This window comes from Clarias gariepinus, chromosome 8 (assembly GCF_024256425.1).
Source record: "Clarias gariepinus isolate MV-2021 ecotype Netherlands chromosome 8, CGAR_prim_01v2, whole genome shotgun sequence".
NCBI lineage: Eukaryota > Metazoa > Chordata > Actinopteri > Siluriformes > Clariidae > Clarias > Clarias gariepinus.
Window position 1 is genome coordinate 10,295,099 of NC_071107.1, and position 18,990 is coordinate 10,314,088.

General features: G+C 40.7%; 1 protein-coding gene across 4 annotated transcripts in view; it reads left to right on the forward strand.

Moving 5' to 3' along the window:
- The first annotated feature begins 4,581 nt into the window (after positions 1-4,581).
- Positions 4,582-18,990, forward strand: part of psda (pleckstrin and Sec7 domain containing a) — a 37,596-nt gene continuing 23,187 nt past the window's right edge. The window contains exons 1-4 of one of the 4 annotated variants that reach the window (XM_053502614.1): positions 4,582-4,608; positions 17,175-17,246; positions 17,669-17,854; positions 18,053-18,133. In XM_053502614.1, the coding sequence (XP_053358589.1) occupies positions 17,209-17,246; positions 17,669-17,854; positions 18,053-18,133 (305 nt within the window). In that variant the 5' untranslated portion in view covers positions 4,582-4,608; positions 17,175-17,208. Of the gene's footprint in view, positions 4,609-10,429; positions 10,865-12,913; positions 13,407-17,174; positions 17,247-17,668; positions 17,855-18,052; positions 18,134-18,990 lie in introns of those variants that run through there. The other 3 variants (XM_053502612.1, XM_053502611.1, XM_053502613.1) reach the window with 3 other exon arrangements.

Consider the following 18,990-nt stretch of genomic DNA (forward strand, 5'->3'; position numbering starts at 1 on the left):
ACTTTGGTCCCGTGTTTAATACAATAGCAATTATATATAAAACTTATAAAACTTTATAAACATTGTATTGTTCTCAGTTATTTACAGATACATAAACTATAACTATAAATATATATAAGCAATGAGCTAATTTATGTATTGTAATCACTTATATAAAACAATAGTGACCATTGTTTTTATTCCTATTTAATGACCGTGGTAGGACCTCCGGTCAACACTCACAATTTAGGCAAATTGGAAACGAAAATTACCCTAATCTGCATGTCTTTGGACATGCTTCATGCACACAGACCCCGAGGTAGAAATTGAACCCAAACCCTGGAAGTGCAAGCCGACAGTGTTAACCACTAAGCCACTTTGGCGCCATTTACAGAAATACACTGTGGGTGTTGATAGTGTGTTTCAGGGTGTTTACTCAGGTAGTTCCATCACATACATGTCACAATCGCCTTCCTCACTGAAAATAACAATAGGCAGCATAATCATCAGCTTTAATGTCATACTGTGACGTAACAGTAGACATAGAGACCCCAAGGTGAGAATCGAACCTGGACCCTGGAGGAGCAAGTAAGGCGCTAAGCTATTTTGCAGCCATATACAGAAATCCGCAGTGAGTGTTGTTTGTGTGTTTTAACAGATAGTTTCATCACAGGCGTGTCACAGTCGCTTTTCCCACTGAATGTAGGCAGCATCACCATCAGCTATTATGTCATACTGTGACGTGATAGTAAGCAGCTGTATTTAGGAGGAATTAAGACTAAGACTCTGCACAAACTGTCAGAAACCGTCTCAGGGAAGCTCAACTGCATGCTCGTCGTCCTCATCGGGGTCTTGACCTGACTCCAGCTCATCGCCGTAATAGACTTAAATAGGCAAATGCTCACATTCGATGGCGTCTGGTATGTTGGAGAGGTGTTCTCTTCACGGATGAATCTCGGTTTACATTGTTCAGGGCAGATGGCAGACAGCGTGTGTGGCGTCGTGTGGGTGAGCTCTTTGCTGATGTCAATGTTGTGGATCGAGTGGCCCATGGTGGTGGTGGGGTTATGGTATGGGCAGGCATCTGTTATGGACAAAGAACACAGGTACATTTTATTGATGGCATTTTGAATGCACAGAGATACCGTGATGAGATCCTGAGGCCCATTGTTGTGCCATACATCCATGACCATCACCTTATGTTTCAGCAAGATAATGCACGGCCCCATGTTGCAAGGATCTGTACACAGTTCTTGGAAGCTGAAAATGTCTCAGTTCTTGCATGGCCAGTATACTCACCGGACATGTCACCCGTTGAGCATGTTTGGGATGTGCTTGACCGGCGTATACGACAGCGTGTACCAGTTCCCACTTATATCCAACAACTTCGCACAGCCATTGAAGAGGAGTGGACCAACATTCCACAGGCCACAATTGACAATCTGATAAACTCTATGCGAAGAAGATGTGTTGCACTGCATGAGGCAAATGGTGGTCACACCAGATACTGACCGGTTCTGAGTCCCCAGACCCCCAATAAAGCAAAAAACTGCACATTCCAGTGTGGCCTTTTATTGTGGGCAGTATAAGGTACACCTGTGCACTACTCATGATGTCAGATCAGCATCTTGATGTTGCACACCTGTGAGGTGGGATGGATTATCTCAGCAAAGCAGAAGTGCTCACTATCACACATTTAGACTGATTTGTGAACAATGTGTGAGAGAAATGGTAATATTGTGTATCTGGAATGAATTATAGATCTTTAAAAATTCTCCTTACCACCCTGGAGGTGTGAGGCCATAGTGCTAAACACTACACCACCTTGTTTCTACCCTGTAGATCTTTGATTCATATTGTTAATTTCTGGCAATTTGTTTATTGATGCAAAGATAGACATCTGCAAAGTAGGCCAAATTCTCAGACATCAGCAGACTGTAAACTATAAACTGCTCTAACCACCATTAAATATGAGCCTATTCAAGGAAGCCTGGGAAATTTTACTGAAGGTGCCAGGCACAATGCCAATGTGCTGACTTCATTAAATAACAGTGTGCTGCTCCTGCAGTGTCTTACAAAAAGCTGTTATAATAGAAAGAGAATATAATCATTTAGACTATAAACAGGAGATTTTAAAATTTTAAATTTTAAAACATTTTTATTGATTACTTATGATGCAATCTGCACCATTGCTTCCTCACACTGAACATATGGTGCTGAGGTGCGTAGTGTGGTGCACAATTCCACTTGTCATACGTATCAAGATGTTGGAATTAAAAAAGCTAATAATTTTTCTGAATTAATCTCATCTGAGCACATATACAGGTGAAATTTGAAAACTTAAATTATCCTGCAAAAGTTTATTTATTTCAGTAAGGCAACTTAAAAGATGAAGCTAATATATGATTTGTCATAATTGAGAAGGCATACTTAATATAGTTCAAGAAAACACCCAAATCCACAATCTCAGAAATTTTGAATATTACATGCAATTAATAAAACAAGAATTGTATATAGAACATATCAGACCTCTGAAAAGTATAAGTATACAGTGGTGTGAAAAACTATTTGCCCCCTTCCTGACTTCTTATTCTTTTGCATGTTTGTCACGCAAAATGTTTCTGATCATCGAACACATTTAACTATTAGTCAAAGATAACACAAGTAAACACAAAATGCAGTTTTTAAATGATGGTTTTTATTATTTAGGGAGAAAAAAAATCCAAACCTACATGGCCCTGTGTGAAAAAGTAATTGCCCCCTGAACCTAATAACTGGTTGGGCCACCCTTAGCAGCAATAACTGCAATCAAGTGTTTGCGATAACTTGCAACGAGTCTTTTACAGCGCTCTGGAGGAATTTTGGCCCACTCATCTTTGCAGAATTGTTGTAATTCAGCTTTATTTGAGGGTTTTCTAGCATGAACCGCCTTTTTAAGGTCATGCCACAACATCTCAATAGGATTTAGGTCAGGACTTTGACTAGGCCACTCCAAAGTCTTCAGAGTTTTTTTTCTCCCTAAATAATAAAAACCATCATTAAAAAACTGCATTTTGTCTTCAATTATGTTATCTTTGACTAATAGTTAACTGTTTTTGATGAGCAGAAACATTTAAGTGTGACAAACATGCAAAAGAATAAGAAATCAGGAAGGGGGCAAATAGTTTTTCACACCACTGTATATATGTACTCAGTACTTGGTTTGGGCCCCTTTTGCAGCAATTACTGCCTCAATGCGGCGTGGCATGGAAGCTTTCAGCCTGTGGCACTGCTGAGGTGTTATGGAAGACCAGGATGCTTCAATAGCGGCCTTCAGCTCTTTTGTTTGGTCTCATGTCTCTCATCTTTCTCTTAGCAATGCCCCGTAGATTCTCTAGGGGGTTCAAGCCAGGCAAGTTTGCTGGCCAATCAAGCATAGTAATCCCACTGTCATTGAACCAGGTTTTGGTGCTTTTGGCCGTGTGGGCATGTGCCAAGTCCTGCTGGAAAATAAAGTCAGTATCCCCATGAAGCTCAACTGCGGAAGGAAGCATGAAGTGCTCCAAAATCTCCTGGTAGACGGCTGCGTTGACCCTGGACTTAATGAAGCACAGTGGACCAGCAGATGACATGGCTCCCCAAATCAACACAGACGTTGAAAACTTCACACTGGACTTCAAGCATTTTGCAGTGTGTACCTCTCCATTCTTCCTCCAGACTTTGGGTCCTTTGTTTCCAAATGAAATGCAAAAGTTGCTCTCATCAAAAAAGAGGACTTTGGACCATTAAGCAACAGACCAGTTATTTTTTTCTTTAGCCCATGTAAGACGCTTGTGACGTTATTTATTTTTTAGGAGCAGCTTGACAAAAGCAATACTAGGTCACATTAGCCAACTGGTTCAATCAACTTGCATGTTTTTGGTGGTCGAAACTTGAATCCGAAAGAACCCTATATGAATGCTGGGAGAAAATGCAAAACCTCACACAGGGCGTAAACCCTGTACCAGATTGAACCAGGGACTCTGCAGCTATGAATCATTAGTGCTACCATCGCACCATGGTGGTGTCAACAGAATGTGAAAATTATATTTGTTATGGATGTTTATTGTCTTACTGACCAGAGTTTGGGAGTACTTCGGGATTTCTCTAAGAGCCCTAGTGATTATCAGGCTGAAGAGAAGTGTGCCTGCATGAGATTCACCTTTCTATATGTGTTTCATTCTGCTTCCTTTACTCTTTCCACTTTTACTCTGTTTACACTTTAGGCTGTCCCTCTCTTATTGGCATCTAGCATTCTGTTGCCAATAAGTGTGCTCATAACACATACACTCAAAGCTTTTGTCCTGATTGGCTTAATTATTTCACTGGGGTGGGTCATAATGGCCTGAGCGGCAGGCGAGAAGAGGAAGGAGCAATGCTGGATGTAAGACAGGTTGAAGAGGAGGAGGAGGAGGAGGAGGAGGAAGAGGAAAAGAGGAGCCTAACTAAGCTGCATTAATCCAGTATGAAAGAGTCACCAAAGCCTGCAGGATCTATCTTTTTAAAGAAGAGTGACAGTGTGAACAGATGAAATCATGATTTTTTTTCTCTTTCTTTATTGCTCCTGAGAAAGAGGCTAACAGGGAAATAGGAGCAGAGGATCTCCATAAGGTAAAGTTGCATGAGGTTTTTTTGTAAGAGCTACAGTATACAGAATAGATGAGAGGGGGTGGGGGGAATCCTATTAACAAAAGTAGGTGATGCCCTGCTTAATCGTGTGTAAGGAGTGCATATGTTTACAGAGAAGCTCACTATTATTCTGCATAGGACCTGAAATCTGAAGCCTATTTTCCTTTTGGTCGGACTGACCGAGAACGATTAGTGATAACCGCTCTGCTGCTTTGAAATAAAATAGTTTGGAGCTGATAATAAATTGATAAAAGAGATCAAAGATTTGAGTCTGGTTACAAAGTTTTGGCAAATATATTTCTGTCATTAAATACATGATTACCAAAATGGATAATATTTATGGTGTTGATGTTTTTATTACCCATAGCTGTTTTTTTATGTGTTCAGATGGCAAAATATACTTTATTTAAAGGTTTATATAGAAGGTGTTAGTGGTGTTATTAATTAATTAGCGTATTGATTTTGGACACCCAGTTTGCCTCTCTGTACTTTCCAGACAAGATATTATGTTTAATGATAATTCCAGGAAAGCTGTATTGTTTTTTAAGTGACACTCCTGTCAGTGAGAAATCTGATCTCACTGGATTTCTTTAAGACGGTGTCCATTTCACAATGTTACTGGTTACCTTGGTACATGCTGGGTGGATAGAGTTGCAACTGTGCAACTACAACTTTAAAGGGCCTCACACACCATTATCAAAATGATGAAAATATTGATTTTTTTTGTTTTTGTTTTTGTTTTATTGTAATATGACACTGGGCGGAATGTGATGCCAGTGATTCAGCAATAGATTTCAACAGACTGAAATTAAAGATCCAGGCAAAGAGCTACAGTGTTGTAATCAAGATGCAGTACAGTTATTTTTGGTAATAGACGTCCTACAGTAGCTTGTCCTACCTTCCTCTATTCTGTAACCTTGGCATTTAAGTTACAAACAAAATAGTTTGTTTGTGTGGATTACTTTTTTATATAATGACACAATACGATGCTTTCAATAGTGTCATAGATGGTTAAAGAAGATGTGAGAGAGTTTGGGATTGGTGTGTGGGGAACTGCTAAAGAGGACATACACCCCTTCCCTCTCCTCCCACAGGGACTTCTGTTAAGTGTATCAGTACAGACTAAATGGTTCTGCATAAATCATGGCAGGCATCTAGGCTTAGTTGATAAATCATTCTCAAACCCTAAATCCTAGGTTTGGTTGATATTCTTAGTTTGGCACTCACTCACCTTCTATACTGCACTATTTTATCCTGTATTCAGGGTCGCGGGGGCCTGGATCCTATCCCAGGAGACTTAGGGCACGAGGTAGAGTATTTAAGGTCCTGGACAGGGTGCCAATCTATTGCAGGGCACACACACTATGGGCAATTTGGAAATCGCTAATGTGCCCAATCTGCAGTTCTTTTGAAAGAAAACCAACAAGCATGGGAAGAACATCCAAATAGAGACGGAAATCAAGCCTGACCAGGAATCGAACCCGGACCCTGAAGGTGCAAGGCAAAAGTGCTAACCAGTCAACAGTCACTACACCACCATGCCACCATTTTTTAGTAGCTCATGAAATAATTAGACATTTAAGAGCACCATTCACACTAGTATAAACATAGAGTTTCCTAAGGATTGGATGCCGAATCTGATTAGCCTACCTTTCAGAGTATTCAGATAAAAAAATATTTCAATTGGATTTCATAGTATATTTTCCTGCATTTCTCGCTATACTTTCTCTTTGTTGCTCTCAGTGCAATTCTGTCCCAGGAAAGATTTTTGGGTTTGCAAAATGTTAATGCATTTTTCCTGGAAGATGAACATTTATAGAAGTGCATTGTATATTTATCAAATCATTTCCTCGTATTAGTTCACTGGGTCAGGGGTTAAGGGTATCATGTTGGAGAAGGTTAGAAAAACAAGAATGGAAACAAAGAAAGCCAAGGGATATATTTCTTTGGAAAAGAAGTATCAATTAATTTATGTTGATGTATCTTACTTTTGGTCCGGGTTCAATTCCCGGGCCAGGCTCGATTCCTGTCTCTGTGTGCATGGAGTTTGCATGCTTTGTGGGTTCCCTCTGGGTACTTCGGTTACCTCCCACAGTCCAAAGACTTGCAGATTAGGCTAACTGGCGTTCCCAAATTGTGTGAATGAGTATGTGAATGAGTGTGTAAGTGAGTGTATGTGTGTGTGCCCTGCGATGGATTGGCACCCTCCCTAGGGTGTACCCGGCCTTGTGCCCTAAAGCCTCCTGGGATAGGCTTCATGCCCCCCGTGACCCTAAATACAGGATAGACGATGAGTGAGTGACTATCTTACTTTTGGTTACACCGACCCAAATGCTGTAGGAATCATTTTTATGCAGCTGTAAACCTTGTGTAAGCAATGGTCTAGAACATTGCCCTATAAGCAAAACTTTACTTCATGATTTTAGAACATTGAAGAAGCAATATCCATTTCTAAAGCACTTAAGTTCAGTTAACCTTCTTTGTAATCTGGGTTCTATTTTTTGTTCTCTCTTTGTAACCCTACAGGCCCATCAAGATGTTTCTGTTGAAATATTGCAGAAACTCTTTGTAAGTTGCTCTAATTACTTTTATAAAATAATTACCTCTAGTAATACTGCTATCGTTAATTCAAAAAAAGTTTAACAAAAAGATTGTTTTAGCTCCAATATTAATTTCGTCCAATGCTTTGTCTCAGACAGATGACTTGAAAGATAGAATTGGTGTCGACCTTCTGTCTTAAGGCTACTTACTCCACACCAAAGCACCAATGTTGTCTTGTGTAAATGATCTGTCATTAACAGAACTAGAAGACTTGCATGAGGTCTCCAGGTACGGATCACGGCAAACTCAGGGAAGGTTCTTGAATTGGAAGTGAGATCTGTGGCTAATGAAGAAGGGAAATTGTTCAAAAATATGGAAGGCACACATTCTCCCATTGTACATGAGCCAGGCGTCTTCCCCCAGTCTCAGCATGGAGGCCTGAATAATCCACGTAGCTTAATGCTTCCAGCAGGGGATCCACATAAAGTTAGCAGCAACACACATGACGTTTTCACCAGTAAGTCCAGACATCCAGTCAGCTTACAAATCCATTCAAGTGTGGATGGACAGACATCTTCTCTATATGGAAACAGTGTGCCCCATAATCATACTTATCAGTTGCTCTCTGCCCTTCAACCAGAGCTTAAAGGAGGATCAGGCAATCTTGAGCGAACTCGTTTCACAGTGAGTGAGACATTTCTTGGGAAGAACTGTGGACATTTTACTGCCCCACCTACACCTAGCGGTTCTCGAAAGTCCTATGGCCAAGTGGGTGAAGAAAAGCGATCAATTGCTACATACAGTTATATTGAGAAAGCTAATATCAGGTGTGTGCATGGTCATCATACCATATTATGCCAAAATGAGCCAGAGAACCCATTCGGAAAAGCTTTTAATGATCGAAACATCCCCTACCACTTCTGTGATAGTTACTCTGAACCAACACAGTTAATCAGGCATGATGTTTTTTCTAACTCCACCTCAAAGAATACCTTAACTGGTTCAGTGATCAAACCAAAGAATACCCCCAATTTCCAGCCCACTATGCTAAAATCAATTGCAAGAAATGCTACCCATCGTGCTTTGGACGAGATTGGTTCCCCACAGCTGAGACACCAACTGGCAACTGCCAACTATGCTGATACAAGTTATGGCACGCTTCATATAGAACAGCCCCACTGCCATTCATGGTCTGGATCTCCTGTAGTCCCACGTGTTGCCAGAACTCTGCCTGCTAATGCACATCTTTGCCAACACAGGTATCTGCATGGTATTCCAAGTAGCCCAGCAGCTTTTAGGCTGTGTAGCGATGATAGAAAGCCCTACTTTATATCAGGCTCTAATAATGTCCAATCTCAAGCAATTCCAAGACAGCGAGCATGGAACAGTGATGAGACTCTGAGGCAAAGTCATGGACATAAACCAGTATTGCCATCCAGTAGGCCCACAGCTATTCAACATCAAATTCCAAATACGATCATTACTCAATTACCACAGAACCAGACAGTAGGTCTAAAAACAAGTCAAAGTCCCCAGAAAAGCAACAAGGTAAATTTTAGTCTAACAACTTTGTCAAATCTTCCAGCTTCCAGAGGCAACAAAGTGAGTGGTGAGAAACAACTGAGGGGTGTCTTGTCTGCATCAAGGGTTGAAATGACACCTAATCTCGCAGAAGAAGCCACCAAGATGTTCATGCATGTGAAAGAAAGGAAGTCGTCTTCCCCTACCATATCTCTACCAGACACTGTAAAGTCAGACAGTACAAGGTCAGGACAACAGTCTACAGCAGAGTTTTCAACAAGAACTTCCTCAGAAAGTAATCTCCTCACCCAGGGCCAACAGTGGGAAAAGGACCCTGTTCAAAAAAGGTATTCCTCAGGTTGGACTTCACCACATTTGTCCTACAGAGGTAGCAGATCCTCTGCACTTAGTGCTAGCTTGCACCGAGTTGGTGTATCGTCTACATCTGAAATCCAAGATCAACAACAACAGAGAAGAGTAATTCTAGAGAACCACAGTCCTATTATATATCAACACCATCCGTCCCAATATACAAGAGACAACAAGTTACAAAGGCAAGAAAGCTGTGGTCTTAGAGACGGTCCAGCTATGAGCAGTGCTTTGTCTCAGAGTTCCAGTGGAGTTACAGGCAGAGTGGTGGAGTTCATTCAGCCTGAGAGAGACTGCATTTCCCCAGTTTCATCCAGTCGGACCAGTCAGAGAAGCAGTGGGAAAGGGAACACAGCCATTCAAGTGAGATATCAATATTTTTCTATTTATATATATATCTTTAAAATTTATGTATGGAAGCAATTATTGACTAACCAGCTTTTAAAAATGTAAAAATTACATTACAATGTATATTGATAACAATACGAATTTATTTAATTGCATGTTGTAGTTGGACAGTGGATCATCATCGCCATGTCCTTCTTTGCACTGTCAAAAAATTGCTCGTGCCAAATGGGAGTTCCTGTTTGGGAAGCCTATAGAACACCACAATGGAGTAACTGGTAAAAACAACAGAAAGGCACAAATATAACATATAAGAAAATTGCTAATATGCCTAATGATTACCAGTAGTAGACAATTACCATGTTACTAGACAATTAATTAGATTTTTCTTTTCAATTCCTGAAGAAGTTCCAGTCTCCTCTATTGCAGCCTCCAGTGGCTACTCCAGTGAGTCCCCTCATGAGTTCACAGCACCTAGTTCCAGTGAAAGACCAATATCCAAGATCCAGAATACTTCCAGTCATGATATTCAACAGGTGGATGTGGAACCTCTTTCTTCTGCATTGGGCTCATCTCATGGGTTTAAGAATGGCATCATTAGGGGCACTATCAAATACTCAGAAACCGACCTGGATGCAGTTCCCCTGCGCTGTTACAGAGAGACAGACATCGATGAAGTTATATTAGCTGAGCAGGATGAAATGGACTCGGCATTCAGCAGCAAACGTAGTGTAATGGCTACCTCTGGAACCAACAGTGGCAGACCTTTGGCGCAACTCTTTTGTTCGCAGACAAGTGAGGAAGAGGAACAGTTTCAGGATGAAGAGATGGTGAGCTGGGCCAGTGTGAGGATGCATTGTGACAGGAAAAAAAAGCAAGCTGTGCAAGATGGAGATGAAGTGTTCAGTCGCTTTCCTGAAGGGTAAGATTAGGAGAATAAAAAAAAAAATTAAAACAATCTCAGTCTCAGCTACTGTAACCAGGGTTTTAATCTTTTTATAACTCTTTCTTTTTTAAGTTCCGAGAACTGCCTACTGGATAGCCATGCTGCCCTAAAGTCTCCCATAACTGTCGAAAGTCCTAGCAGGATCTCCAGAGAAGGCCTTGACTCTTTCAGCCGTCATTTTGAGAGTATTATGGAATCCCATCGGGCCAAGGGCACCTCTTACAGCAGCCTGGACAGTGTAGACATGGCTTCTAGTGGACCACACATCTTTACCTTTGACCTCCCAACATTAACCCCTGAGATACAGACCCAGATCTGTGAGAGTGCCAAACAAATTATAGATTTGAGTTTCGTGTCCCTGAGACATCCTGAAGCTTCTAGCCTTTTGACCGCCAGCCCTTCTGAGGGATTGGCTGAAGCAGACCAGAGCATGTCTGAAGAGGAGAGCAGATTGACAGACAGCATTCCCACTGAGAACCACGTTTCATCTGAATCTAATATAGCAATGGCGCAAAGGTCAGTGAGAAACTGGAGTGCAGTTTACTAAGCATGGTAAATCATTTATTAGAGGATTGGTATCAGCATTTATGTGCAGAAGTGATGCACTCCCAAATGATCTTGAATGAGGTTATAAACGGATATGCATTTTCCACACTATTTTATATCTAATACGTTAGATAAATAAAAAATTGTTTAATCTACAGAAATATTAAAATTCTAAAAAGTATGTTAAATTATGCACTCAATATTTGGTCAGCTCCCTTCAGGTATTTTTCATCTTGCTCATGACAATACCCCCAGATTCTCTATCCAATATTGTCAATATTCTAGTTTTTTTTTTTTATTGCACAGTAGTTGAGACCAAGAATGTAAGACTAAGATCCGGAAGAGAGCGGAACAAAAAAGTCAGTTAAGCAAGGGGTTTAACGTTCATGCATAAGCATGCAAGTGGTCAAATACTGATTTTGCAGGACCGCATTACATGATGCTTTAACAGAATTAAGAGTGCCCGCATTTCTGTCTATGAGTTTTAAGTTTTAGCTTTCATGTTTGATGTCATCTGTGAAGAATTTGGGAAGAATTTTGATCCACTGCCGACATGTAGTAATGAATGGCGGCTCGGTGGCTTAGTGGTTAGCATTGGGGCTTCGCACCTCAAGGGTTGGGGTTTTATTCCTGCCTCAGGTATGTGTGTGGGGGGTTTGCATGCTTTCATTGTGCTTGGTGGGTTTTGTCCAGATACTCTAATTGGCTAATTGGGATTTCCAAATTCCCTGTAGTGTGTGAGTGTGTGTATGCATGTGTGTCCTATAGTGGATTGACACCTCATTCAGGAATCTCCTGGGATAGGACTCTGAACAGGATAAGCGGTATACAGAATGAGTAAGTGAGGGTTGTAATGCAGTGCTGTAAAAAGGTAGCGAGAGGAAAGTAGAATTTTTTTCCCCTATACCATATAATAGGTAAAAGTCATAATTATTTGGAGAGAGAAATGTTGAGTACGGACGGTTTTGTAACAACCTTATACAGACTACAGTACTAGACTGTCAATATTGCAGGCACATACTTTTGCCTGAGTTGACCAGCAGATGGAGGTATAAACCATTCTCAGAGATGTCTTTAGAGTGCATTGGGATATTTTGATGAGTAGTAGCCATGTGGCTGTAAAAGGATTGCTACTAAATAAAAGAATCTTGCAAAGCTATTTTTACATAACATGATCATGCATTGCGGTTAAATGAAATTTCCTCTTACCCATAATCCTCATCAAGTCCAATAGGGTTAGGGTTAAGAACTATATCCAGTGATCAAAGTGGACAAAAAAACTAAACCCAGTGATCCTCATCTGAAAGATAGACAGACATTGGGAAAAGTTTGAAAAAATGTAGTTGGGAAAAAAGTTTTTCGGGTCTCAACGGGTTAAAGGGCCACAATTTGTGTTGCTGAAATAATAGACTTTATAACCATTAATTCTTCTTCCTGGATCAGACTACATTCTGTAAATTAGGTGGAAGAGTTCTGCAGCGAGTGTTACTTTCGTTACTTTTTTTCTTTCTCTTTAATATGTCATCCCACTATTTATGAATTGCCAAGAAAAACGAAATCTGACCCCATCTGCTTTGACACCTGGCTCCTCTTTAAGGACCTCTTTCCTGTCCAGCGTCCAGTGCGACCTGGAGCTCAGCCAAGTCCACTTGGTCTTCTGGGAGATTGTGAGATTAGCTTCCAGGGTCATGTGATTTCAGGGTTTTAAATAGACATTAGACACAACCTCCCAAGCCATCATTTATTTAAGTTGAGGCTCCTTTCAGTAGGCACACATTTGTACGTTGACCAACATGTTTCTGCTCTCCCTTGTACTGCAAGTGCTCCGCATTTTTAGGTCAGATTCTGCAGAGACAAAAGTTGCTAAAGAGGTTCAATAAGAAGGGGCTGAGTGGAGGGAGGGCCGTGAGGCACGAACAAAGAAAGGAAGAGAAGGAGGGAAAAGGGGTTGAGTTGTTGCTTAGTGAAAGGAAATACATATCACATCCAGAAGCAGAAAATAGCCTGGCTGATGAGAAGTACACAGGCAGAGGAACACAAACATGCACATGGACAAGAGAGCTGAAAAGCAAAAAGCAGCCTGGGAATGAGACGGGGAAAGAGATACCCAGATAAACAAAAAGAGAAAGAGAAATTAGAGAGAACAGATGAGGATCATTTGTTCCAGACAGAAATGGATAGATAAAGGTTTGTGCAGTTTAAGACAGGACCTCAGGATGAGCCCAGACACCAGCTTGACAAGCAAGAAGATGTCACCGAAGAAGCAAACGGAGATAAAAGTTTTGGAGTAAATGGTGTAAATGATGCTCAGGAAGAGACTGTAAGATTAGTGCTTTTGTGTGGGTCACAAGCCAAAGAGAGGATGAGGGCCTCTGAGCTCTGTGCTGGTTAAGGAGCTTAAGCTTCATGTCAGGAGGTGGGGTTTTAATGATATGGCTCGCTATATGTTCTGCTGGGGAGGCGGGACCTTGGATGATCGCTACCTGTATGCTCCTTTGCCAGATGTTTATCGGTGAGTAGAGGTCCTTTGCGAGATGAAAGAAGTGTGAAGGATATTACGTTTATGTAATGTTTCCTAGTTCAGGATGCTCTTCACCTTGCTTTGGTGTAAAACGACCCAGAGAGTGAGCTGCCATTCTAAATGAATGTCTTATAGGGTACATATTTGTAATTATATTTGCACCATGATAGACACAAAAGTTGTAAACAAAAAGATTGTCCTAAGCTGTCCATTTTCTCCTCTCCAGCTTTCTTAATCCTTGGTCTGGAAATGCTAAAAGACTGCACGATTATAATATTAATGGTACAATGGTACATGCCAGGGAGTGCTGTCGTACTGAATATCAGCACGGCTGTGATGTGGTTGTAGGCACGAGGACGCAGCCTGATTGCGGACGTCATTACAGCTATTCTGGTATTCAATATTGCAGCACAACCTCGAGCGTGATATTGCTTTTATCCAACAGTTCACAAATACTATTTATTATAACAGATTATTACTTAATTAGTTATTTTGCTCCTCCCACACATATCCTATACCTTTGGGATTCAGTCTTGTGTTAGGAGCTAGTTAGCTTCGTAGCCATGACCAGAACAACACAGACAGGTCAGAGGCAATTCCGAACGAGACAATTACTAAGGAGACAACATGTTTAGGATGACATAATGTTATCAGATGTGTTTTCCTGCTGAAAGTGCTTTTATGACTAGTTTGGAATGTGGGTTTTGGTAAGCAGCTGCTCTTTCCTCTTTTCAGTACTGCAGACCGAAAAGACCCATGCTGGCTACAGCCAGTTGCTTGCACTACTTCATATAATTTTGTCATTTTAAACCAGTGCCTTGTCGGTTCTTTGACAGTGCTTGAACAGAAGATGGCTTTACCATATATAATGATTTTAATTTTACTATCTTGTATCATGATAAATTATTATTTCTCAGGAAGAAGTAATTCAGCCTTATCACTGTTACACATAAAACTGCTATGAAAACAAACTAAACAAAAACAGAACACTCTTATTGAAAGACATATGGACCGCAACATTTGTGTTTTACATCATACATCTTCATAAAAGCTGTACTTGCTGTTCGTAGCTCACTCACTCGCTCTCATCCACTCATTCATCATCTATACTGCTTTGTCCTGTATACAGAGTAGTCACAGGGGCCTGGAGCCTATCCCAGGAGACTTGGGCTACACCCTGGGCGGTGTGCCAATCCATCGCAGGACACACACACACACACACACACACTCATTCACACACTACGGGCAACTAGTGAATGCCAATTAGCCTAATCTGCAGGTCTTTGAACTGTGGGAGGAAACTGGAGTACCTGAAGGAAACCCACCAAGCACACAGAGAGAATTGAATTGCAAGGCGACAGTGCTAACCACTAAGCCGGCATGGTGGCATTTATTTAAAAAAAAAAAAAAAAAAAACGCTTTATGTAACACTTTACTGTATGATAGTTCTAGTTTGTCTCTTTGTGGTAGTTGGACAGTAGTTTGTGTTTCCTCTTTAATTTAACATGTTCTTGTTTACACCTTTTAGTGTATTTCACACTTTCAGTCTCAATTACTGCTTACTAACATGGCGTGAATATGACAACAAGTCAAAAGTTAAAGAGAAGATCCCTAATGCCTAAAAAAAAAATTAGGAGGCATTTTACCAGCTGTAGGCTTTATGAATCTGCAGTACAATCAGCTTCAGCCTTGACTTCTCCTCCTTGTTTCTTCTGAAAATGATAATTTAAAGGAAAAAAAACCCCACTTCAGACTATTTACTAACCGCGAATGAGACAAAATGGGTGGAACAGAGTGAAGGTTATTTTTATTTATCTAACTTTCTTAAAAGATAAGAAGGGCTTCATCCCCCGAGGCCGTTTCTACTAGCTTTCCCAGCAACTACTAATAATTCCTGCTCAGATAACACCATCTACACTTGTTTTGACACCATGTTGAAACTGTACGACCCTGCTCTCAGTCTGCCCATAGTTTGTGTGGGTGTGTAAAGTGTAAAGAGCTCCTGGGTGACTGGAATGTGTTTGCACAGGAGGCTTTTATTGAGGACAGGGCCGGTTTCTTTTATTAGGGGAACCAGCTGCACCACAGCCTTACCAATAATGCATTTATTTAGTGCAAACCGTTCTCACTGACAGGCTGAAGGATTTCAATCTGCAAGCTCCGAGTACTTTAAGCGAGTATAAAACGAATCATTTATATAAAGGAAACTGTTATTATTAGTTGGACAGGTCCAGATATTCCAGTTGATGGAAAGAAAGAAAGAAAGAAAGGAGTGTCTGCTTGTTAGCGCCTCATTTAGACTGGCTTACACACCCTAGCTGTGAGCTGAGAGAGAGACATAGAGAGAGAGAGAGAGAGAGAGAGATATTTTCTGAATTTTCATGCTGCTTTGGAAAGCGAACCACAGGCCCATTGTTTTAAGTATAAACATACTCCCTCCCCTTCTGCTTCTCCTTCTCCGAGACTCCTCGCTCTTCTACCTTTAAGCTTGACTATCCTGTTAGAAACACGCCATTAGCAGATCATAAGTATTTAGTCCACTTGTGCCTCCAAGGCTATAAGTTGTGACAGTTCAGAGACACGTTCATGTTACTACACAGACGTAAGATGGTGTTGTTAAGGTAAGGGGCAAAGTCTTTTCGTTTACTTTTTATCCATTGACTTTATCTCCTTTAAAGTTAAAGTTAAAAAGGATCCACTGTTAAGGTTTTTTCAATTTGATGTAAATATTTCTTTGCTTCCATATAGGCGATGATTTATTCACTAAAGTTGAACGATCTGTATATCTGTAGCTATGTTATGGAGCTGCTTAGGTGACATGCTGGTTATTATTTAGTAAAGTTTGCTTACTTATTAATATATTAAGGCTTAAAGATAATATACCGAGACCAGGAGTTCTTATTTTGAGACCTCACATCGGTCAGTTATCATGTTTTCCATGAATTCTTTCACGCGATCTGTGCCGATGGACTCAACTTTAATACGTGACCATAAGTTAATTATTTGGTAAAAACAGGCGAATAAAAGGCAGTTCCCTTTTAGATATTGTTTAAGGTGATATGAACTCATTTTATGGAAGTTCTTCATAGGCAGTGACTTAGTGCTTAGCACCGTAGCCTCACACCCCCATGGTCGAGGGTTTGATTCTCGCCTTGGGTATGTGTCTGTGGAGTTCGCATGTTCTCCCCGTGCTTGGTGGTTTCCCTCAGGTACTCTGATTCCCTCCCACAGTCCAAAGATATGCAGATTGGGCTAACTGGTGTTCCCAAATTGCCCTTAATGTGTATGTGCCTGACGCTTCCTGGGATAAACTCCAGGATCCCTGAGACTCTGTACAAGGATAAACAGTCTAGAACAGTGGTCTCCAAATCCAGTCCTGGAGGGCCAGTGACCAGCACAGTTTGTAATTTACCAACACCTAAACACACTCACTGAACCTAGTAATTAACAGATTAGTTAAATTGGCTGTGTTTGAGAAGAAACTGGGTTTGACACTGGCCCTCCAGGACTGGATTTGGAGACCCCTGGTCTAGAAGATAAATAAATGAATATGTTCTTTATGGCTGTACAATAGATTTTTAGAAGCCTAACTCCAAGTCTACATGTATTATGTTAACTTTTGTGTCACTTCAATTGATTTATTCTACTGTATGTCAGTAAGCTGTACATAATCTGTATATTGCATAATATATTATTATATTGTTCTTTTATGACACTTGACTTGATGCCATGGAAATTCATTCATTTATTCATCTTCAGTGGGCCTAAGACGTGTATCCTGGTCAGGGTTACCATGGATCCAGAGACTGTCGCGGGAACACTGGCTACAAGGCATGAATACACCTTTTTGGGACACTAATAAAATGTTTTTTTGTAAAGTATTAAGCAATGTGACAGGGAGGAGAGGAGGTGTCCTTGTGGATGAGTCCTTAGATGCCAAACAGATGATGATTACTATAAACCACACTAAATAAGAAACACCCCTATGATGAAACAAGCCTGTGCACTTCTACAGCTGTTTCGTTAATTAACACTGGAGAATAAGGATCCCAAAGCGTGTGTGTTCATGCAAGTCTGTGTTTGTAGGATGGTTGTCGTGGTATTGTTGTATCAGCACAAATCTCATTAACAAAGAATATCAAATTTTCCTTAAAACTGATGAAGTGTCTGATATAATCCTGAAAATGTGTTTAATGTTATATAAAATTACATTGCTTTAGCTTACTGTTATAGTGTTTTCGTTTCGCCTTCAGTGAGAGAGGATCAGGACTTGTCTCACAATCTGACCACGAGGTGGCACAGCGCTTGGCACTGGGCAGCAATGACAACATTGCCAATGGTAGCAAGGCTGACCTACAGGCTGCCAAACTGCTAGCCAAACGCCTCTACAACCTCGATGGTTTCAGGAGATCAGACATTGCAAGGCATCTGAGCAAAAAGTAAGCATCTCATCCTGTCTCCTCTGAAAATGCTTGCTTTAGAGTATGTGAATTATAGATCCTCTTGTTTTATAAACACAACTAACTGTCATGTAGACATGAGTGTTAAATGACAAATTAGACTTATTTGCAGGGGCAAATCTGCAAGCTTTTACACATTTTACACAAGCTCTTTCATCTTCCTCTGTTTGGCTGTAGTAATGATTTCAGTTGGATGGTAGCAGAGGAGTACCTAGGTTATTTCAACTTTGCAGGCATGAGGGTTGATCAGGCTCTGAGGTAAGAACGTGCACATGCATTTTAAATTACATTTAACTGTACAAATATGCATCGACATGTCGTAAATATGCATAATATATAGTATTAGTCATGATCATATCACAAGCCATATGTCATTTTTTTGTCCTTCTGGGGTCAACTTCATGTTTCTGAATGATTATACTGTACTTGCATAGACAAATAGTGACTCAGTGACAGTGGAAGGTTTCATTGCGCTAGATTAGTGACTATTTAGAAAGATGATCGCCTGATTAACTAATACCACTGCAAAGTCGATAACCATGTCATTATTATTGCCATGCTGATGATGCTTAGAATAGGAGAATATTCTTATTATTCTTATAATTCTCACTGTTGAAATAACATCTGGCCAGTGGGGGGTCAAAATTAGTCCATTTTGCTGCTGGGCAGTGTGGACTTTACATAATGAATGATGTGGGTATTACAGCAGTCAGAAATACACTGCCTGGCCTCACTGATATTTTGATTACGATGCACAATGTGGAGACGAGTCCATGTGTGAAAATGATTCCTCATCCTCCCAGAACCACTCTTTCACAAATTGAGTCCTGGAAAATACCTGTGACATTAGGGAAGAGAAAAAAGTCCATCAATGAGATAATTCAGTACATTCAAGTCATACACAGATTTCATTTTATTGCCACATAACGTTGCTGAGTCTAGACCTGACCAACTGAAGAAACCCCAGATCATAACACTCCCTCCAGGGGCTTTTACCGCGGGCTCTATGCATGGCGAGTGCCTCGCTTCATGCGCTTCCCTAGTTACCCTGATGCACCTGACTCTCATCACTCTGAAATAGGGTCACCCTGAACTCATCAGAGGCGGCAGGGTGG